General features: G+C 35.2%; 2 protein-coding genes across 8 annotated transcripts in view; one reads left to right on the forward strand and one right to left on the reverse strand.

Moving 5' to 3' along the window:
- The window catches only part of NPHP3 (nephrocystin 3), a gene marked incomplete at its 5' end in the record, with an annotated part of 31,167 nt that extends 13,513 nt beyond the window's left edge, over positions 1-17,654 (forward strand). The window contains 16 exons of one of the 2 annotated variants that reach the window (XM_081159672.1): positions 43-186; positions 666-763; positions 1,787-1,889; positions 2,305-2,387; positions 3,780-3,918; positions 6,648-6,812; positions 7,831-7,925; positions 8,458-8,580; positions 9,776-9,965; positions 10,118-10,359; positions 11,503-11,578; positions 12,749-12,876; positions 13,690-13,930; positions 15,069-15,194; positions 15,751-15,866; positions 16,491-17,654. In XM_081159672.1, coding sequence (XP_081015798.1) covers positions 43-186; positions 666-763; positions 1,787-1,889; positions 2,305-2,387; positions 3,780-3,918; positions 6,648-6,812; positions 7,831-7,925; positions 8,458-8,580; positions 9,776-9,965; positions 10,118-10,359; positions 11,503-11,578; positions 12,749-12,876; positions 13,690-13,930; positions 15,069-15,194; positions 15,751-15,866; positions 16,491-16,674 — 2,253 coding nt within the window. In that variant the 3' untranslated portion in view covers positions 16,675-17,654. Of the gene's footprint in view, positions 1-42; positions 187-665; positions 764-1,786; positions 1,890-2,304; positions 2,388-3,779; positions 3,919-6,647; positions 6,813-7,830; positions 7,926-8,457; positions 8,581-9,775; positions 9,966-10,117; positions 10,360-11,502; positions 11,579-12,748; positions 12,877-13,689; positions 13,931-15,048; positions 15,195-15,750; positions 15,867-16,490 lie in introns of those variants that run through there. The other variant, XM_081159673.1, reaches the window with a different exon arrangement.
- UBA5 (ubiquitin like modifier activating enzyme 5) overlaps positions 1-21,213 on the reverse strand; it is a 40,915-nt gene that overhangs the window by 9,726 nt on the left and 9,976 nt on the right. For 2 of the 6 annotated variants that reach the window (XM_081159675.1, XM_081159680.1), the window contains 4 exons: positions 20,612-20,747; positions 20,271-20,346; positions 20,016-20,122; positions 18,021-19,493 (listed from right to left, as the gene is read on the reverse strand). In XM_081159675.1, coding sequence (XP_081015801.1) covers positions 19,410-19,493; positions 20,016-20,122; positions 20,271-20,346; positions 20,612-20,747 — 403 coding nt within the window. In that variant the 3' untranslated portion in view covers positions 18,021-19,409. Of the gene's footprint in view, positions 1-8,287; positions 8,570-9,954; positions 10,142-15,066; positions 16,124-18,020; positions 19,494-20,015; positions 20,123-20,270; positions 20,347-20,611; positions 20,748-21,213 lie in introns of those variants that run through there. The other 4 variants (XM_081159678.1, XM_081159676.1, XM_081159677.1 and 1 more) reach the window with 4 other exon arrangements.

A 21,213-nucleotide genomic window follows, 5' to 3' on the forward strand; every position in this document is an offset into this window, starting at 1 on the left:
ATAAAGTGTAACTCCTTCAGTCTGTGTGTTCTCATCTGGTAGCTGATGCAGCACTCTTGGTCAGTATCTGCTCTGACATTGGACCCTGCTAAGCTTCTGGAAGAATTTCCCCGCTGGCTAGAAAAACTCTCTGCCCGCCATCAAGGCAGCATCATCATCATCATCGATTCTATAGATCAAGTTCAGGTACTGTTTTCACTTTATAACCTATTGATACACCCAGAAAGAGACAAAAATATCAATAGTGACTATAGCAGGCATTTAATTTGTATGTTCATGAGAAGAAAATATTTATGTTTCTTTTATTTCTGCTTGATTTCTAAAGAAGGAAGCATGTGGATTAAAAAAAAAAAATACTGTATGCCAGTACATGCTCATATTTTATTGAGAAAGACCAACTGAATTTTCACAATTAGCAAAAACTGTTCATTTTGACATATTTTTAGGGCCTGGACATTTCCTTAAGCATCCAGAATTCAGATCAGCAGCAGTAGTCTTTTGCCAGTTGTTCTACTATTCTAAGATAAATCATCCAAAAATAAGATTTTATCCTTAATAGTAATGAGAAACTTAAAGAGAATTTTCATTTTACTTGGGGAGCGATTATTGGGTTGTTTTGAAATATTCTGAATTAATAGATTGAATTTTGTTTTTATATTTTTAAGCAAGTTGAAAAACACATGAAATGGCTGATAGACCCACTGCCAGTGAATGTAAGAGTAATTGTTTCTGTGAATGTAGAAACATGCCCTCCAGCATGGAGGTACGATGCTAACTTGAGTTCTTTCAGACTACATGAAATGTTTTAAGTACAAACAAGCCAAGGTTTTTGATGTGTGTTTGCGTTTTTCATATTTTTTATAAAAGCGGCAGTGAGGATGGGGAGAAGTGGACAATATCAGGAAAAAGATGCAATGTGTAGCATTTGGTGGGGGTTAAATCTGGGATGTGAGAGAGAAGGCTGGGATGACTCCCAAGTTTCTGACCTGAGAAATTAAGTAAATGTGGTCCTATGAACCGAATGGGAAGCACAAAGAACATGCAGCTTTGTTTCTCGGCATAGTTAGTTTGAGTTGCCAATTATAACTTGAGCAGTGATGTCTAGTAGGCAAATTTATGGATGAAGAAAATAGGGGGAGAGCTCACTTTAATAGTCCTCAAGAAAGGGATGCAGTGGTTGAATTCTGTGGGGCAGTATTTTTCAACCTATTTTTGCCCCCACAAGAAGCCTTTTTAGTAATTTTCTTCCTAATCACCACCCTGCCAAGAAATTTAATACCATGCATATACTATATGTTTATGCATATAAACAGATGTGTATATTTGTGCTTTATATATAAAAAAATAAGATTTTTTTCACCCCCACCACCCTCCAATAAACAATTTTCACCACTCCACTGAGAGTGCATTTTGTAGAGTGATTAAATTTCAATTGGATTGCAAGTAACCTGCGGGCAAAGACTGTGTCTTGTATTACTCCTCATAGGTACTAATATCTATGCCTAGTTTAACTGATAGTATAGTACTTAGAACTAGTATTTTACCACCTCACTATCTAATGTCCATGCTATTTATAAGTCTTTGTTGAGATTAATAGCTGAAAGTAATGCTATACATGTTAGAATAAATGAAATAATATTACTTAATAGGATTAACAGATTAGTTTTGCTTATTTTATAAAGGCAGTATAAAAAATTAATTCTTGTGATGGATTTTGACTTGTGGGTAGAGTACAGCTGTTGTATTATTAGAAGAGAATTTCATTTTTCTTTTCTTTAAATAAAAGGTTGTGGCCTACACTTCATCTTGATCCTTTAAATCCGAAAGATGCAAAATCTATTATAATTGCGGAGTGCCACTCTGTAGACATTAAATTCAGTAAAGAGCAGGTAAGTATTTTTAATTGTGCTGCTATCTTTTACTCTGTCAGCTTTCCGATAAGACACCTTATATGAGGCTTAAAATGCAATATTCTCTATTATTATAAGGAAAATCAGAGTTTAGTAATTACTTTGTTAAATATGTTTGCTCTTAAATTTATAGCAGATATAGAAGAAGCAAGAAAAAAGATTTTGGTCATAAGTTTACTTTACTATATTATATTAAGCAAGTATTTTAAAAGCAAAAAGTATTTGCCTGTCAGCCTCACCTGTGGCCCACCACCACAGGGCAGGGCTGCTGCTGGTGAGATGGCAGGAACCGCGTCATTCCTGCAGGGATACTTGTTGAGGGCTCGGTAGTAAAGACTGCTTAATCCCAGGGTGGTCTTGTATTTTTGTTTTGTTTTTTGGTAAACTGGTGCAGGAGAAGAAGCTAGAACGACATTGTCGTTCTGCTACAACCTGCAATGCCCTTTATGTCACCCTTTTCGGCAAAATGATTGCATGGTAAGTGGTGATTATTTTACATGATCTTCTGCATGTTTTGTGTTTGCTGTGAAACGGAGGACTGATCACTATGACAATCTCTTGGGCCACTCCGATTCTGTGTCTTCTCGCAGTGACACTAACATCCTGTGAGAATGTGACTTATAACTGAAGATCCAGAGCTCTGAATTACCATAACTTGTCGAATATGTTTGTGTAACTTTCATCACACTAACCTTTTCCCTACTGGGGGTTGCAAAAGGCCATCCTTGCCCTCATTTGGAGCCCGCCCATGAGTGCTCATTGTCACTTGCTTGAGACCCCTGGCTCTGGGAAAGCGAGGAGTCAACTGAGGCGTACAAATGTTATTTCCTGTGCCCTTGACTATCAGTGGGTATAGAAATTTTTAATTGTCTCTGTTGTTAAATCCTGATAAACCTTTCATCCAAAAGTAGATTTTCAGTTTTAGATATCCCGTAGTAATCTGTTTTTAGATAAGCATTAGAAAGTTTTACTACTTTTATTTCTTCAGTACTATCTCAGCCTACTTGTCTGTCCATTTGAAACCAGAGGTAAAAATGATTAAATTTTTTCATTCCAATAGATAGTAATCCTAGCACAACTCATATTCTAGATACTGATTCTAGTACTCTTGTCCCTTAATTCCACATTCTCATCTTAAGCACCAAATGTGAAATGAAAAAATCTTCTAAAACTTTGAATTGCCCACAATATTTGCACTGCTTTCCCACTGTTCCCAGAGCTGTGCACTGAATCTGGCCTCTGAATATCAGTGGCTTGAATAAGTACAATTCAGGAGTGCGAGTCATTTTCTGTACATTTCACAATGTTTATTGAAATTATTTAAGAGGGACTATGGACCATTTTTGGTTTTTTTTTGTTTTGTTTTTTTCTCTTTAGATATCTTTATATTTAAAAAAGAAACTGCTGGTAAATATTATGTAATAATTTAAAACAATCCCCCCACCCCCACCCCCTGGTTTACTGATTTTCTTTAGCCTGACATTTTCTAAATTCTGGCTCTAAAAATTTAATTTGCATGGCTGACTAATAATATTTATTTATAATTCTTTTCCTGCTTCTAGTATGTACGTAGCATGCTTCTAGATGATAAGCACCATGTCTTGGCCATTTTTATGTTCTATAACGCATAGTAAATATTTAAATTGAATAAGAACCAGCATTTGTATATTGAATTGAATTAAATGTTATACTAAAACTTGACTCTAGCAGCCCCATAAAAGTACCATTTTTCTGTATTATGTTTTATTGAGTTCTTGTTATTATCAATTGCAGTATAAAAAATAGGGACCACATGGTTTTTAATCTACCTCCAATTTTTCACAGATGTTGACAGTCTAAAGAAATTAAATCTATTCTCAATTCCAACAGTGCTGGGAGAGCAGGCAATTTAGATGAAATCCTTCATCAGTGTTTCCAGTGTCAAGATACTGTTTCATTATACAGACTTGTTCTGCGGTCTATCCAGGAGTCCATGGCAAATGATATGGATAAAGAACTCATGAAACAGGTAAAGTATAATAAACTTATCAAAGGGAGAATATGTTGCTTGTTTGTATTTGTGGATGAATTGAAGTAAATAGTAAATTTTGGTAAATCTATGCTTAAATATGTTTCAAGCATATACCGGAATGTGTGCTCATGTCCAGAAGAGATATTGGGAAATCTGCATTTTCCTGATTATCACTGAGATGTTTATCTTTTCATATTTATTGGCTATTCCTGTTTCCTCCTATGTGACTTCTCTGTTCAAGTCCTTTGGACATTTTTTAATTGAGTTGATGGTCTTTTTCTGGTAGATTGATATGTAGGCATTCTTAAACGCTCTACGTCCTGAGTGCAAACCCTTTGTCATAGAGTTTGCAAGTAAATGTCTTTCCTCATCTTTCCTTGTCTTACCTCTTAACTTTATGGTATCATTCATTACACAAAGTTTTATTTCGATGAAGTCAGATCTATCAACAGTTGCTTTTATGGTTTATGCCTGTGTATCTTCTTAAAATCCTTTGCTATCATGAAAGTGTTCTCATATATAGTTTCCCCTTCAAAAAATTTGACATTTTGTTCTTCATGTATAAGTCCCTAACTCACGTTTATTTATTTTTGTTTATTGTGTGAGGAAGGAATCTACTTTTTAATCTTTTGTTGTATGGCTGTTTTACTAAATAGTCCATCTTTTCTACTGATTTGGAATGCCATCTGTCGAGCATCAAGTGTATAGATCCATGAGCCCGTTTCTAGGCTTTTCTGTTCCAATTTTCCTATTCCTTACCAGTACCCGCGTCTTAACTATTAGAACTTCAAAGTGAACTTTAATATTTGGTTGGGCAAGCTCCCTCTTAATATTATTCTTCACAACTGTTTTGGCTAATTCCTCATGTGTATTTTCCAAATGGGCTCAGCAAGTGCCATGGAAACTCATTTTGGAATTTTTGGAATTGCACTGAATTTAGAGATTAAGTTGAGGAAATGATATAAGTCTTCTCCTTCATGGAAAGCTGAATAGCTCTCCATTTATTTAGTCATCTTCTTTAAGGATTTTCAGTAACATTTTACCTTCTTCCCCATAAAGGTCTCACACATCTTTTGTTAAGATTTCTTTCTAAGGACTGTATAGTTAAAATATTTTGTTTTAATTTTTATTAAAGTATAGTTGGCATGCAGGTAGTATATTCATCTCAGGTATACAACATAGTGATTCAACATTTATGTACCTTATGATGTGATCACTACACTAACCACCTGTCACCATAGTAACCATCTGTCACCATGCCAAGTTATTACACTATTATTGACTATAACCCCTGTGCTGTACACTACATCCCCGTGGCTTATTTTTTTTATAACTGAAAGTTTATACCTCTTATTCCCCTTTACGTTTTTTACCCACTGAAAATGTGGAAAACAGGAAACCCTAATGCACTGTTGAAAGGGTTGTAAATTGGTGCAGCCACTATGGAAAACAGTATGGAGATACCTCAAAAATTAAAATGGAACTACCATGCAACCCAGCAGTTTCACTTCTGGGTATTTATCTGAAGAAATAAAAAACACTAATTTGAGAAGATGTATGCACCCCTATGTTCACTGCAGCATTATTCACAATAGCCAACATATTGAAGCAACCTAGATGTTTGTTAATAGATGAATGTATAAAGATGTGGCACAGAGACATGGGAATTTTACTCAGCAAAAAAAAAAAAAAGAAATCTTGCCGTTTGCAATACCATGGATGGACCTAGAGGGTATTTAGCAACCTTGCTGAACTCTTATAGTTTGAACCTGAATCCATTTTTATGTTCTGTTCTGTTCCTGGAGTTTTGACTTTCCCTCATGTCTGTGGACTGATATTTTTCTCGTGTATCCCTTCCCTGAAGGTAAAGGCCTTCTAAGGTCCTGGTGTTGGCAAGCACTCTAGTTCCAGCTCCTTGCCTCATGGGGCATGCGGACTCCCCTTCCATCCTCACTGCGGGTGTGAAAACGCAAGCCCTGAAGTCACCGGGACAGCTTTCTGTCCCCACTTTGCCCAGGGACAGCATGCCTAGCCACTTAGCTCTCTGATTTTCACTTTCCCATTATTTTTGGCACCTGGAGGATTTCCCTTTCTTTTCCCCAAGCTCCACTGTGCTTTTAGATATGTTCTGTTACATGTTGTCTGATAGTATCAAGCATTTGTAGTAGGAGGGCTATTTTCTTCCACCATCTTCCCAGAATTGAGACTTTGTCATTAGTTTTAATAATACATTTCCTGCAGTTTTAAATTTCACTAAAATTTTTCTATATGTGTCTTGTCTTTGGCATGCTCTATTTTATATATACACTATTGTCAACCTTAAAAATAAAACAGCCAGTTTTTTATTAGCAAAATGGGTTTATTCAAGAATAGCAGAGAACTGTAATTGCTGACAAGCAAGCTATGGCAAAACCTTATAGGCAGGTCCAGATACCAAAGAAGAGGGGCTTGCTTTTCGGAGGTTTTAGGAGGAATTTGGGGGGAGTTGTTTTGAACAGAAGTTCTTGGGAGAAGAACAGGAGTTCGGGGTTGTGACAGTTTCTCACTGGCTGCAGGCAGTGGTTAGTGCATTGCTGCTGGGGCAGGAGTCTTCCTTTTTCTTTTCTCAGTTTTTTAAAATGTATTTATCTTTATTGTTGAAACTATTACAGATGTCCCCCACTCTTCCCCATTGATCCCCCTCCACTCTGCTCCCACGCCCCATTGTTAACTTGTTTTTCTATTAGATTCTCTGCCTCATAAATGTTAGTCATAATGGGGTGAGTGAATCAGAGTTGATGGAACTCTATCCAGAGACGTCCTGGGCTGTCCTGACCTCCCTTGTTCACAGTTTACACAAAATGTGTTTGCTGACTTACGGTTGTGGCTTGCTCAAGTTTCAACACCTACAGGTAAATGTTACTTTAATAAGGTTTTTTGTTTTTTGAGGTTTTTTAACTTGCAAATGTCAACACATCATTACATGCTGCATTATGCTATATTATACAATATTATTTTAAGTGTTTCAATTAGACAAAATTGAAATCTGAAATTTGGTAGTACAGAATTTTTTGCAATGATTTTAGCTAAGATGTAAAATGTGGCTGTTATTTGGCTAATAATAGTTTATGTAGTATCTTTATGACATGGTTATTACTTTTAAAGGTAGTTTCTTTCTGGAAGAGAAAATATACTTTCCCCACTTTATGATTTATTGAATCGCGGGTATAGTTACATATGTATTAAGAGCTTGGACTCAGTCAGTCTGCCTCTGTTCACAACTGCGCTCTTTAGAGCTTAACAGCCATGTAACCTTGGGCAAGTTCTTTAAGCCTCAGGCAGACTCTTCCAGCTTACCACAGGGGTTGTGAAGAGAACTGAGATCGTCCCTGGTCCTTGTGAGGTACTAGACATGATGTCTGGCACAAAGTCAATGTTCAGGAAATAGTGACTAATGTAATTCTCCTCTTCAGTGCCATGATTGATTCATATATGTATACAAATGGAAATGCAGTCTCTCATTTGAGTATGCTGTATATTTGTAGGTGTGAAATGATCATAATCTCACAGCCTTATCTTTCTCCTGTGTTATTCTTTTTAGTACTTTTTAAATCCACATCTTTAAGATTTTTGTTATTGAAGTATAATTGACATACAGCATATTAGTTTCAGATGCACAACATAATGATTTGACATCTACACTTCTGACATTTTCAATGTATTAACTAAAAGTTTGAAATAAATGTTCGAGTTCTTAAAATACTAGTACAGGAATTTTTATTCCTAAATGAGTTTATCACATAAATCCATCCTGAATTTAAAATATTTTAATTCCATTTCTGTTATACAATAAGATTGAAATGATTGTAAATTCCATTTTACAAATTCATATTACAAAAAGACTGCAGTATTTTTTCTTTTTATCCCTAGGCTTGGGAAACGGTGAGACTGGAGTACATGGAAGATGCCACCATTATGTCTTCCTATAGGCAGAAGCTAATCAATTACTTCACCATGCAGCTAAGGTATTATAAACACTCATATTGTCCTTCTGTGACTTCTGCTACGTTACCTCTGTGTCCTTATTTCTCTTTCTTAACTTATAACTTAATGTATAAAAATTTAATTATTACAAAAAAGATTAAATTCTCTCACTATTCTGTTAATGTCAAAAGGACAAAAGATAATTCTGTAAGTCTTTTAACACTATGCTAAAGATTTAAACTTAAGTAAAATCAATGCAGGCTCATTTTATTACTTTTATTACAGTTAAGTAGTTTAAAAATATGAGAGTGTGTGTGTATATCTGTGTGTCCATTTGGGTCCATTGAGGGTTTGGTTTTTTTTAAATAATTCAATTTTAGGAAAATATCTTTAGAGTTTGGTTGATGTCTCAGAATATAACTTTATTTTCTTAGATTGGTCAAATTTCTGCTTTTAATAATTAAAGAGTCAGAGATATCTGTTAGCTTTCTTCTTTTAGCATTTGTCTGAAGCCTTCTGAAGTGATCTCACTGAAGGAAGATACTGTTGAATGTTGTCCCTTCTCTTATATAGTCAGGACCCAGTGACGTGGAGAAGTACAGACGAACTCCCGTGGCTTTTTCAGCAGCAAGGAAGTAAACAGAAGTTGCACGATTGTCTTCTTAATCTCTTTGTGTCTCAAAACCTTTATAAAAGGTAAGTAACTTATTCGTAGAACACTTTTCCCCATAAAAACATAAACAGCTGTTCAGATTAACAAAGAAAAATAGCACTTTTAACTTAAAAATCAGTCCAATTTCAGTGCTACCTGAAATACAAAACAGTGTGGGAGATATTTAAGATAATTTGCAAATTACCATGAGGTCTACTTTTTCCAAGAGGAAAAGTAAAATGATAGAGTATGGCTGCTTCATAAGATCAGAGCTAGAATGATCTTGAGACAGCTTTTAAACAGGTTTGACTCTAAGTCACACAAGAGAGGTGGTTTATGACATCTGATTCTCAAGGCCTGCAGATACCTCAAAGTGACCTGGGCCCTATAGAGAATCTGACTGGTGTGGACTTAAAGAAAGGATTACCCTTTTTAAATAAATATATTGTCTTTCCTGGTATATTTGAGTTTGCCAGTGTCAGAACCACACTTTCTATGAGCCAAGCTTCTGACCTGCTAAGCCTCATGGGGGGCGGTTTCTGGCTCACTGAGAAATTTTGACATTTCTCATAAGAGCTGCAGAGTTTGTTTTTTGCTCCTGAGTGAACAATCAGATCTCTCTGTCATACCTTGTAACTTATTTGTCTTCATTCCAATTTTTTGTGGTTCCTTTGAAGTCAGATTCATTCTTTAGTTCACCGGCTCTCCCATTCTAGTCAGTATCACCTATAGGTGATGAAGCTTACCTTTATCATTCAACTCCCTGATGAAAATACAGAGTAGATATCCTATGACGCTTTGCCTGTGTTTCATTAGTTTCTTCCAATTTCCATCACTTAAAATAGTTTCTTGGGTGAACTCAGCAGTTAACTACATATCATGAAGTGTCTAAAAAGAATTCTGATAAACTTCTGTTGATGAGTAACGATAATGATGTTAACGGTAACCCACACTATGGAGTATTTTCTCTATGCCGTAATCTCCTGAGGTAGCGTCTCCTGTAACACCCGAGTAGTGTCGGTGTCTCCCTCTGCAGAAGAGGAAGTTGAGGTGTAAGAGGTCAGACATCCTGTTGAGGATCACACAGCTGGGAGACAGTGGACTCAGATGACAGTCTGAGTCTCCCTACACTATACTTGCCTACTAATAAATTATCAATAACTTGATATGAAAATGGGCATTTTTGCTTGATAATGGCTTTTAAAGTTTGTTTTTCACTAATGTTATTTGTTGAAACAGAGGACACTTTGCCGAGTTGCTGAGCTACTGGCAGTTTGTTGGCAAAGACAAAAGCGCAATGGCAGCCGAGTACTTCGATTCGCTGAAGCAGTATGAGAAAAACTGTGAGGGCGAGGAGAACATGGTGTGCCTAGCAGAGCTCTATGAAACGCTGGGGCGCTTTCTCAAGGACCTGGGCCTGCTCAGTCAGGTAACTTTAGCAGGAGTCACAGCCAGTGTGGGTTTTCCTGTGTCCTCTGTTCTTCCAGAAATCAATACAGCTTTCATTTGCTGTGCTAATCAGATGGTAGATCATACAGCCTTTCATTCACTTCAGTTGGCCTTTAATCTTTTCTTCCCCAGGCTGTGGTGCCTTTGCAGAGGTCTCTAGAAATTCGAGAAACGGCTTTAGATCCAGATCACCCAAGAGTAGCTCAGTCCCTCCACCAATTGGCAAGTGTGTACGTGCAGTGGAAGAAGTTTGGCAATGCAGAACAGCTGTATAAACAGGCATTGGAAATCTCTGAAAATGCCTATGGTGCGGACCATCCACATATTGCTCGTGAACTTGAAGCACTTGCAACTTTGTACCAGAAGCAAAATAAGTAAGACTGAGCTCACTAATATTCTGGTTTTATTCTGGTTACAGTTCTGAATGTACTCATGTGGTAGGCTTTTTGTGGCTGTGTACCTTCCCTTATCCTGTCTTTTGAATCCATCATGTTCAAATACTATAAGGTGTCCCCCAAAAATGTATACACATTTTGTCTGTAGATTCTATAACATTTTGAAAATGAAATGTATTTTATTAAACACTACCTTTATAATTATTCAATGTGTATACATTCTGGGGGGACACCCTATATTTGTTGGTCTGCGTCTTCATGGGGTAAGCAAAAATTAGAACTGTAAGATTCATCACTATCTGAAGATGAATAGAGCATAGAGTGTGGAGTTTGCCGTCATATAGCCGAGTTTGAATCTGGGATCCTTCACTGACAAGCTCTGTAACACTGAGCGCACTACTAACACAAGGGGCTGCAAACCACTGCCCCAGCCAGATCCAGGTGGCCGCCTGCTCTGTCAACAGGGTTTTACTGGAACACAGCTGCATTGTTTTCATTTACATACTGCCTATGGTTGCCTCCTTGCATCACCCATAGAGTTCATTCAGTAGTTGTGACAGAGACTGCATGGCCTACAAGGCCTAAAATACTGTCTAGCCCTTTATAGACAAAGTTTGCTGGTCCCTGGTATAATAAAAGTATCTATTGGGCACCCACTGAATGGTCTTTTCCTCTATCAGAAGTAATTTTTGATCCATCATAACTGATACATATTGGATTTTTTTCTTTTAACTTTTAGAAATATTGTTCACACAAATTTAGTATGAATTTCACATTTATATTTGTCCAAAAATTAGCCTTTACAGAAGAAGGTGATATACCAAACTAAAACTTTAGATTTTCATTTAGTTAGTGTGAACTTTAGAGAGTCAGAGTGAGTTAAATCAGTTAAAAACCTATTAAATGTCTGCTACTTGGAGGACTAGATTTGTTTTGTTTGATTTTGTTTTATGAAGAGTTGTGTTAAAGATTTTTAATTCCATATGACTATCACTTCCATACGATAATGCTACTTTAATAGCCAAAAAAAGCTTTACACTAAATAAGGGGTGCTTTCATTTCACTGCGGTATGATACTTTGGACATGTTTCTTTTGTTTGACTTTCTTTCTTTTTTTTTAAGATATGAACAAGCTGAACATTTTAGGAAAAAATCCTTTAAAATTCGTCAGAAAGCTACAAGGAGAAAAGGCAACTTGGTAACAAGAGATTTCTTTCCTGTTATGTTTTGAACCAAATGGGAAAAGAGCATCTCTGACTATCATAATGTACATACATAAACCTCACAAGTTTAAGAACTTTAGATTTTAAAGTGACTTCTAGAAAAGTACTGATTAATATTTTGTTTATAATGCGTTTAAATATTAGTGTTTTTGAGAGGTACAACTTAGCAGATTCTTAAAAGGTAGAACTATATATGGTGGTAATAACTTTGCAACTTATATGTACCTCAAATCATCACACTGTACACCTTAAGCTTACACAGTGTTGTATGTCAATTATCTCTCAATAAATCTGGGAAATTAAAATTTTAGTGGAAATTTAAAGTTCATTTGAAGGTTAGACTTTGGAAGATGGACGTGAAAGCTGCTTCAATTCTGTTTTTTAAATGGTTGGAAAAGGGAGTAAAAGAAATTTAGTTAACATTTTATGTTGGATTCAAATACAAAGAAATTCTTACCCTTGAAAACAAAAAAATGATTCTCACATTTCTAAGCTACTGATAAAATCTAAATAGAGCATGTTTGTTTTAACTTAAAATGCCATGTGCAATTTTTTAATTGAAATATATTTGACATATAACAGGGTAAATTTAAGTTGTACAACATATTGATTTGATACATTTATATATTGTACTATGATTGCCAATGAAGTGACAGCACCTCTACCACATCATATAATTATCATTTTTTGGTGGGAATAATTATGATTTAGTCTCTTCGCAAGTTTGATGATTATAATACAGTATTGTCTGAATTCATTATACTGACCTCCAAGACTTCTTTGTCTACTAGTTAAGTGGTCTGTGCAATTTAAATGCGGGATGTGTAAATGCTTAGCAGTGGGGTTGGGTAAATAGCTGCAAGTTAATTCTGTTTCCTGATCATTATGAAGCACTTTGGAATTCAGTTCTCTTTGCTAAAGTGTCTCTAATCATTTTCACAATAGTTTTTAATGAATTAAGGAATGTGATGCCATGTGGAAATGTGTATTTCCAATAACCATTAATTTAGTGTGATACTTACAATAATTATAATCTTCCCAAATGGAACAAAAGGAGAAAGGATTTTTTAGAACCTCAGTATATTGTTGCAGAATAAAACATTGCACTTACTTAGTGATTGCTGTGAATTTTGTGTTTGCTCCAGTATGGATTTGCCCTTCTGCGTAGACGGGCCCTACAGTTAGAAGAGCTCACATTAGGTAAGGACACACCTGACAATGCTCGGACCCTCAATGAACTGGGTGTTCTCTACTATCTTCAGAATAACTTGGAGTAAGTACAACGCATTTATAATGAAAACAAGTGTCCATTTTTCCCCCTGGATGAGACCATGCCAGATTTCATGTATGATATGTTAGGAACATAGCCACACTTAACAGAGGCCATGGCTGTTTTCTTTCACATTGTTTCTTTCGTAACTAAAAAGTTATTCTGTAGCTTCCCTAGTATTTTTATGTTTATGAAAAGTGAGTTTATAGATATCGTAAATAAGACCTCACAGTAGTTTTGGACTAAAGGAGAATAAAGAATATAGATGGATGCTAGTTTTTTTTCCCAGTTTAACTGGACATAGACAAAATGACACTGTATACTTTCTGAAGTGTTTGGGGCTTCTTTGGATGTCAGAAATATATAACAAGTTTGATACTTTGGATAGCAAATAAAATGTAACACATATGTAGTCTACTTCTCAAAAGGTTATTTTATTAAAAATTATTAAGTACTAACCCCAAAGGGAGAGTTAATATCAAAATCTTTTGTTTGAGTTAGGTCTAATTAAAGGTATGAAAAGTTTGTTTTGGAAAACATTTATGGGTTCATCTTTTGGGAGAAGTGGAGAACTGAGGCCGTCATCCAGATATTTTAGGCCCTCACACTGTCAGGAAAGGATTTTTAACTTTTGGAAAAGAGCAGGAAGGGAAGAGCACTGGGAAAGAGGGAGAAAGGATTTTGAGCTGAATCCTTCATTTTAACTCCCTTGTATTTAAGAATAAAAAATGCTTCAGTTCTCCTCTCCACCTAAGATGAGGGATCCTGATTTCTAGAGAATAAGCTGTTTAAATCATTTTGGGATTTTGTTCCTAGAACAGCTGACCAGTTCCTGAAGCGTTCCTTGGAAATGAGGGAGCGTGTTCTGGGCCCCGATCACCCTGACTGTGCCCAGTCTTTGAATAACCTGGCGGCTCTATGCAATGAAATGAAACAGTATGAGAAGGCGGAAGAACTTTATGAAAGAGCGTTAGACATTCGGAGACGAGCCTTAGCTCCGGATCACCCTTCTTTGGCTTACACAGTGAAGCATCTTGCAATCTTGTATAAGAAAATGGTAAGTAATCCTTGGCATGCTTACATGTGTTTTATAATATACCAATTAAACCATAATTACTATCAGCAAAATCATTTGTCTTGTGATGGATAGATTATTTTCTGTGAGCTTTTAAATCATAATGATTTAGTTGTTTAATAAATAATTGAGAACATTTAAAAATATTATTTCAGACTTAACTAAATTAAGATACTGGTTTTGTTAAAATACATTCTAACTACAAATGCATTTGTCAGCATTCTAATTAAACTTACTATGTTATATTTCAAAAGTTCTGAAATTCAGCCATTGTTACGTTTGCTGTGTTAAGCTTCCACAAGCATAAATTACCCAGTTGTTGCGGCTGAAAGAAGAGTTTTTATAATTGATTAAATGAACATTTTAATTTCACTCTTTTCTTTGTCTACAACTAAATGTAATGAACTAACCACCATTCTTTTGCTATAGAGTTCTAGCCAGAGTGGTATTTGAAACTTTTAATGCTTTTCTCCCAAAAAATGCCAGAGAAGTTTGCTTTTATTTAGTACAATAACAGAGCAGCGTTAGACTGTCTCTAGACTTTGTGAGACCCTTTGCTGGTCATCCAGGCACTGAAGTTGTTTTAGTAAGAGGGCTCCACTGTTGTTACTTCTCCCCAACAAGTAAAAAAGAATTGGAAAAATCTGAAAAGAATTTGGTGGGAAATGAGGGCTGTTTTTTTTAATGCCATCTCTAAATTAATGTATAGTATCAAATATATTCAGGGTGAGGCAAAAATAGGTTTACAGTTCGTAGGGAAAATAATAATAAGTACAAGAATAAACTGTGTTTCGTGCGCGCACAACAGTAAACCTACTTTTGCCCCATGCTGTACTTTAACTGTCAGGTTTTCACTTTACCAGAAACAGTGAATAATAATGGGTGATCCTAAAGGGCTTTCTGAATTAGCAAAGAAAATGGTCTTATATTCAATATAGCTTTACTTACACATTCTATTAGATTTCAGCTATCTATAAACTGAACCATTAAACTGGGAGGTAATGCTTCTGAATTTTCTCAAAAATTACTTTTTAATACAAAATTTTATTTATGGGAAAGCTCTGATCAGATAGTATTTATTGCTTTAATATTTTTGTTAGATTTCACTTTTGTGTTTTAGGGGAAACTGGACAAAGCTGTACCTTTGTATGAGCTGGCTGTTGAAATCCGGCAGAAATCCTTTGGCCCAAAGCACCCTAGTGTAGCCACTGCCTTGGTGAACTTAGCTGTTCTCTACAGCCAAATGGTAAGTTCCCACACTTTAACTATTTAGAAATGAATGGTGTTATAGTATGATATAGGTAAACAGGAATTAGATGTGGCACAGTAAAAATAATTAAAGGAAACTGAAGGTTCTTTATCTACTAATGCTTCCTTTAGTATTTGACAAGTTATTGAAGTCCCATTCCTCTTAGTGTAAAGCACCAATGGAGTGTTTAGCTCATTGCATAGGCTGTTTTTAAATTCTGGAGACTCCCTACATCTCTGTATCTAATATTCTTTTTAAGCTTCAACATTTGCCTGTGATGGATGAGAAACAGGTGGGCAATAAAGAAACACATTTGTGTTTATATAATTGGATAAGTGGTTACCAACCCAGGTCTAAAACCAGTTTCTTGTTTTCTATTATACTGCTTCTCCCCGTATGATGATTCATAAATTAATCTGTTTATCCACATCTTTTAGGATATTAACATTTCAAAAGAGCTTACTGAACTTGGTCAGCTTAATCTAGAACACATTAATAGTAATTTCATAAACCCAGTGTGTTCAAGTGAGTGTCCTTGATTTTTTTAAATAAGAAAAAGCACATTGAAGCCTTGCCACTGTATGAAAAAGCGTTAAAGATTTACGAAGACAGCCTGGGTCGGATGCATCCTCGAGTTGGAGAAACACTAAAAAATTTAGCTGTGCTCAGGTAACAATTTTTTCACTTTCTTCATAAAGCCAAACTACCTTTTAGAACACCTTTTAATTTGACTCATCATGGAACAACAAAAAGTACTATTGCTGAATGTTTTTTCTTGGAGGTGGAAGGGTTGTTTCTGGTTGATTTCTGTCAAGAGATACAGTAGTCATATCTAGAAGCAAAATGAAGGCTTGCACGGTGTATTCTGCAGAAGAGTTTATCATGGCAAGTAGTGAAGGATGGTTTACATGTACAACCAGCTGGATCTGGAATAATATGAATAGTTTGTTGTCCTCAGAGCTAATTTACCATTAAATACGTGTTATGTTAACTTTTGCTTTGTGTTGTTTAACCCAGGATATAGAGAATATCTAACTTCCCTTAGCAATTTCACTGCATCCCTCACAACATGGTCTTAATGGTTTCCATATGAGACACTGAAATGTTCCTTAGCAGTACAAACAGGAAGGAAAAGAGTTTGGGGATTCTATTTTTCTGGTCTCTCTGAGTAAATACATGCACTGGGGGGGAAATGAGGAATTACTCACTTGGGTTTTTTTCCTATAAGGTCATTTAGAATTGTTAATAGGTTATATTCTGATTTTAAGAGTTGGTTTTTTCTCTCTCTCAAAGCTATGAAGAAGGGGATTTTGAAAAAGCTGCTGAACTATACAAAAGGGCGATGGAAATAAAAGAAGCAGAAACGTCACTTTTGGGTGGAAAAGCTCCTTCCCGACACTCATCAAGCGGAGGAGATACATTTAGTGTGAAAACAACCCATTCTCCTAATGTTTTCCTTCATCAAGGACAAAGGTAGTAGCAGCAATTACAATTCACTGCACATGCACCTTAGAATAAAATAACGAAAAAACGTGGAGCATTAGAATTTAAAAGTATTAAAAATGTTTTTAAGAAAATTTATTTTTACTTATTTTTAATCATACATATTTGTATGATTTAAGTGGTATTTGTATGAGATTGTATTGGACTGCACTGAAGTCTGAGTCATGAGTATGTCCGTCCATTTTAGTTAAAAAAATTAACTTCCCTGTTGTATGGGGTGTGATGCTGTAGGCACTAGAACCCTAAGATGACGTGAAGAATAGGGTGGTCTCTGTGCTACAAGAGCTGGCCGAGCATGTAAGACAGGAGCTCAAGAATTCACAGTTCTTTTCATCTCTCCAGAGCTATTTTACCTCACCATTCCTTATGTTGCTTTTCAGCAGTAGTCTGGCCTAATTCTCTACCTCAAAGAAAAGTTTCAAGGAATAAAGGGATAATGTTTATGAAAAGTGTGAATTGTCTTCTGTAAAGTGACTAGTAACAGAAATCTCTGCTACATTTTTTTTTTATTCTACCTTTTCCTTGAGCAGACTGGATCAAGCCCTCTGCTTTCTGTGCTTTGTACATTGTATATTATTTTACTGTGTAGTCTGTATCTGCATAATCTGAAGTCATTAATGCGGTAACAAATCAAGCTTGTTGGCATTCTTTGAGCTTACCCAAAATATGGACATTTCATTCTCCTCTCTTCCTTCTTATATGGCCTAAATCTGTCTCTTCATTTATCTCAAACTCAAATTAGTCTTCTATTTTATACTGAAAATTAAATATTTTTTATAGATTTTGTAAATATTGCCACATTTTGGATATTATTTTGTATCATGTATGTATTTATATATAATAAAATCTCCAATTTTAATACTTGTAAGATTCCAATATGAATTAATTATTAAAGGCAAAAAGATATAATAACCATACTTCACTGTTTTAAAATAAAGGTGCAATTTCAAGTTCCCTTTTTTCCGCTTGTTGATATAAGAGGATTACATTTACATAATTAAGAAATACATTACCAAAAGGACTTGAATGTTGTCACTACTTGCTGAGTAGTTTGCTCAGCTTGAACTTTGGTGACTGTATAGGATTTTGCTGACTTTAAGGCCTGGCCACTCACAGCGTGGTCCATGAATCACCACCTGGGAGCTTATTAAAAATTCAGACTCTCCCCAGACCTACTGAATCAGAATCTGCAATTTCTCTAGATCCCTGGGTGATTCAGATACACAAGTCAAAAAGCAATGGTCTAAGGCACTACAGTGGTGACTTAAAAGAAATTAGGTAAGATCTTATAAAGTGAACATCCTTCTTCCCCCTTTTGAGAGATGTTCAAGAGGAAATAAGATCAAATATGACCATAACACATCTTTCTGGGTTTGCCAGTGAGGAAAGGAACGCAGTAATTTAATTTACAAACATACCAGACATTGATTTTATAATTAAGCTATCAGAGTTTAAAATATTATTATTTAGTGATAATAGTAATTTAATACATTATAATATATTAAGCTTAAATGGATTAAAAAAACTGCTTTAGGAAATAAGTTAAGATCAATATACTAGAAGAACCTTGTTACATGTCTTCCCGCTTCATGACATTGGAAACATGAGTGGTAGGGGTGCTCGCTCAGATAATGGTTACACATGCATTTTTTTTAATTGGTCTCCAAACCATTGGAAATTTATTTCAGCCAAGACTGTCGAAGCCTTCATTATTTGTATGCAAGTGCAGGGAAAACCAGTTTATCCATTTACGATTTAGTGGTCATGAAAATGACCCTCTTCTAGTGAATAAACGCATCAGGCATCTCAGAGGCACTGTAGGCCCCTTTAATGCCCACTATCTAGAACAAGCCCTGGCCAATATTTCATTATCTGGGGAATCTAATTTAATTGAGAAAGTATTCAGAAGGTAACCCATATGATGGGTATAATCTAGATGATCTTAGCCTAAATGTATCCCTTGCTTCTCAATAAAGTACAGTAATTCCAGATACATGTCCCACAGATGCAATGATTTCTTTTCCTTGGTCAGTGCAGAAATATAAGTTGTACTTCCTCAAAGTACCTTTACCTGTCTGTCCTTGAAAAAAGCTTCCTTTTGGTTGCCTGATTTTGAATATATAATTCACAAGTTTACAACTTTTCCAATGACTACATTTCAGTTTGCCATCAGGAAACATCTGACAGAATGTTTTTATTTTAAATTCACTGTTGGCCAAGTCAGTAGAGTGGACAGTTCTCTTGTAGAGAACCATTCCAAAGCAAGGAGTACATGCTGCTAACTCAAATCAACAGGCTGTGCCTCTTGTACTTTTCCCTGTATTTCAGGACCATGTACTACTTTATTGTTCATGGCCACAGACCACAAAGTATTACTGGAAAGAAAAGGAATGTACATAGCATCAAATTTCTTCCCATCCCTCACAAAAGGCCAAAACATTTCAATGACTACATTTTCAATAAGATCTATAACTGCCTAAGATAATCCTTTGAAATTTCCTTACTAGAATGAAACATGAGTTTTAGGAGAGTTATGGATTTAGTTGACGGTGGGGTAACAACAAGCAACAGTCATAGTATTTTCAAAAAGTATAACAAATCAGAGATTATACATCAACTGATATTGCCCTAAGTTTTGCCAGTTTTAAAATGACATTTTTTAATTGCAAAGGAATAGGCTTTGCAATTAAATATAGGCCAGTCCATTACCTACATATTCTTCATCTTGGCCATGAGATCTTCCAAGCTTTCACCGGAATCTTCCACTGTTACATCAGGTACAGAATCTTCTTGCTATCAACAAATGAGGGAAACAGTGAAAAAATAACCATATAAAATTCTTGATGCTTAGAAATATATAATCAGTAAGCTTTAACCATGTTCAAGTTTAAAAAGTAAATTTTCTTTATGCCTTCTAATTTTTCGGAGACAAAGTCCCTTTCTTTCCACACCAGTGTCTTGATTTACAAGGCAGTAATTTCAATATTCCTGAGATATCTACTGAAGTGGTACTTCTAAATGGTATTGTGGTTAAAACTACCAATTTACAAAAATGTTTTGATGTAATCAAAATCTATTTTACTTGATCCATTAATAAGTGAACATAAATTTTATATTTATGTTTTCAAACAGTTTAAATGTGCTGTGCATATGTTCATATTAGCACTGAATACATCTCTCACACATCTTAATGCCTAAAGTAAAATATCTAATACAGGAAATACTGCGTTGGCATTATAAAGTAGGATGAAAATAACAGATAAACATTTTCTCTTATATGATATTTACTTATGATAAATCAGATTTTCAATGTACCTTTTGGGGAACTGTATAGGCCACTGTAATTCCTTCAGGTAAGTCAGGAACTGGACCTGAAGAATTTTTCAGTTCCTCTTCTGAAACCTCAGATACCAACTCAATACCTGTAGAATTAATTTGACCTTTAACAGTTTTTATGGAACTTAATAAGCAATAATAACTCAAAACTTATATAACCTTAATTACAATTAGATTTCCTCCCATAAAAGATGTGCTTTATGCTCCCATTTCAATTTATGAAAGGATTCCTACCCCACTCATTGTCTTCATGTATTATCTCTTCCTCTTCTTGAACAACCTCCTGTTTGGGCAGTGCTGCTACCTTTTTCTGTAGAAATCAAACAGTGTCAAAGTGTTTTTACTCCTCAGTTCTCTGAAGCATTAATCAAGAATTCAGGCAGGCTTTTTATCCTACCAAAAGCAAAAAAGGACTTAGAACAGAATTTTCATTTTTGAAGCACGGTGAATAAATTAAATGTTTAAGAACCCAGAATCCAATTATATTGAAATCCAAATCTAAATAATTTTTTTTTTTTTAAGTTACTATCCTATGCAATATGTTCTCTCACACATTCTGACAGATTGACATATACCTTATGTTCTTCCTGCTGTTTCCTGCAATTTCTGTCATCACACTGAGGATTTGGCTTCATGGACATGGTAGGAAAAAAATCTTGCATTGCATTGTATCCGAGGTAAAAACTAACAGTACCAAAATTTAACAGAAACCTAGAAAAACAAACCAAAGTAACTTTAAATAAATAAAAGGAGAAAAGTATTAAAAGTAACTGGATTTTTAAAAAATGATTTTGAAATAGGTAATGATTTTTGTAACAAGAAAGAAAACAAAAATGTATTATCCTGTTACAGGGCCTGACTCATAAAAGATATTTGTTGACTGAAAGCAGGAAAGAAAAGATTACTTTCATCAACCAAAGAACTCTCATTTTTTTAACTAATAAAGATAAAATGCTGCCAATTAAACTTTGGTATGTCAACAACTTTAAGAAGCATACTGATTTTAGAGAGGCTAAAATGTGGAAGTATATCTTTAAAATCCCTGAGATATACTAAATCTAACTAATTTTTAAAAATCTTTCTATTTAACTTACTATAAAGTTTATAATCGTAAATGTACTGCTCAATAAAATTTTACAAAAATATTCACCCATGTAATCACTACCAGATCAAATCT

Source organism: Miniopterus schreibersii (genome assembly GCF_964146895.1).
Source record: "Miniopterus schreibersii genome assembly, chromosome: 15".
Taxonomy (NCBI): Eukaryota; Metazoa; Chordata; class Mammalia; order Chiroptera; family Miniopteridae; genus Miniopterus; species Miniopterus schreibersii.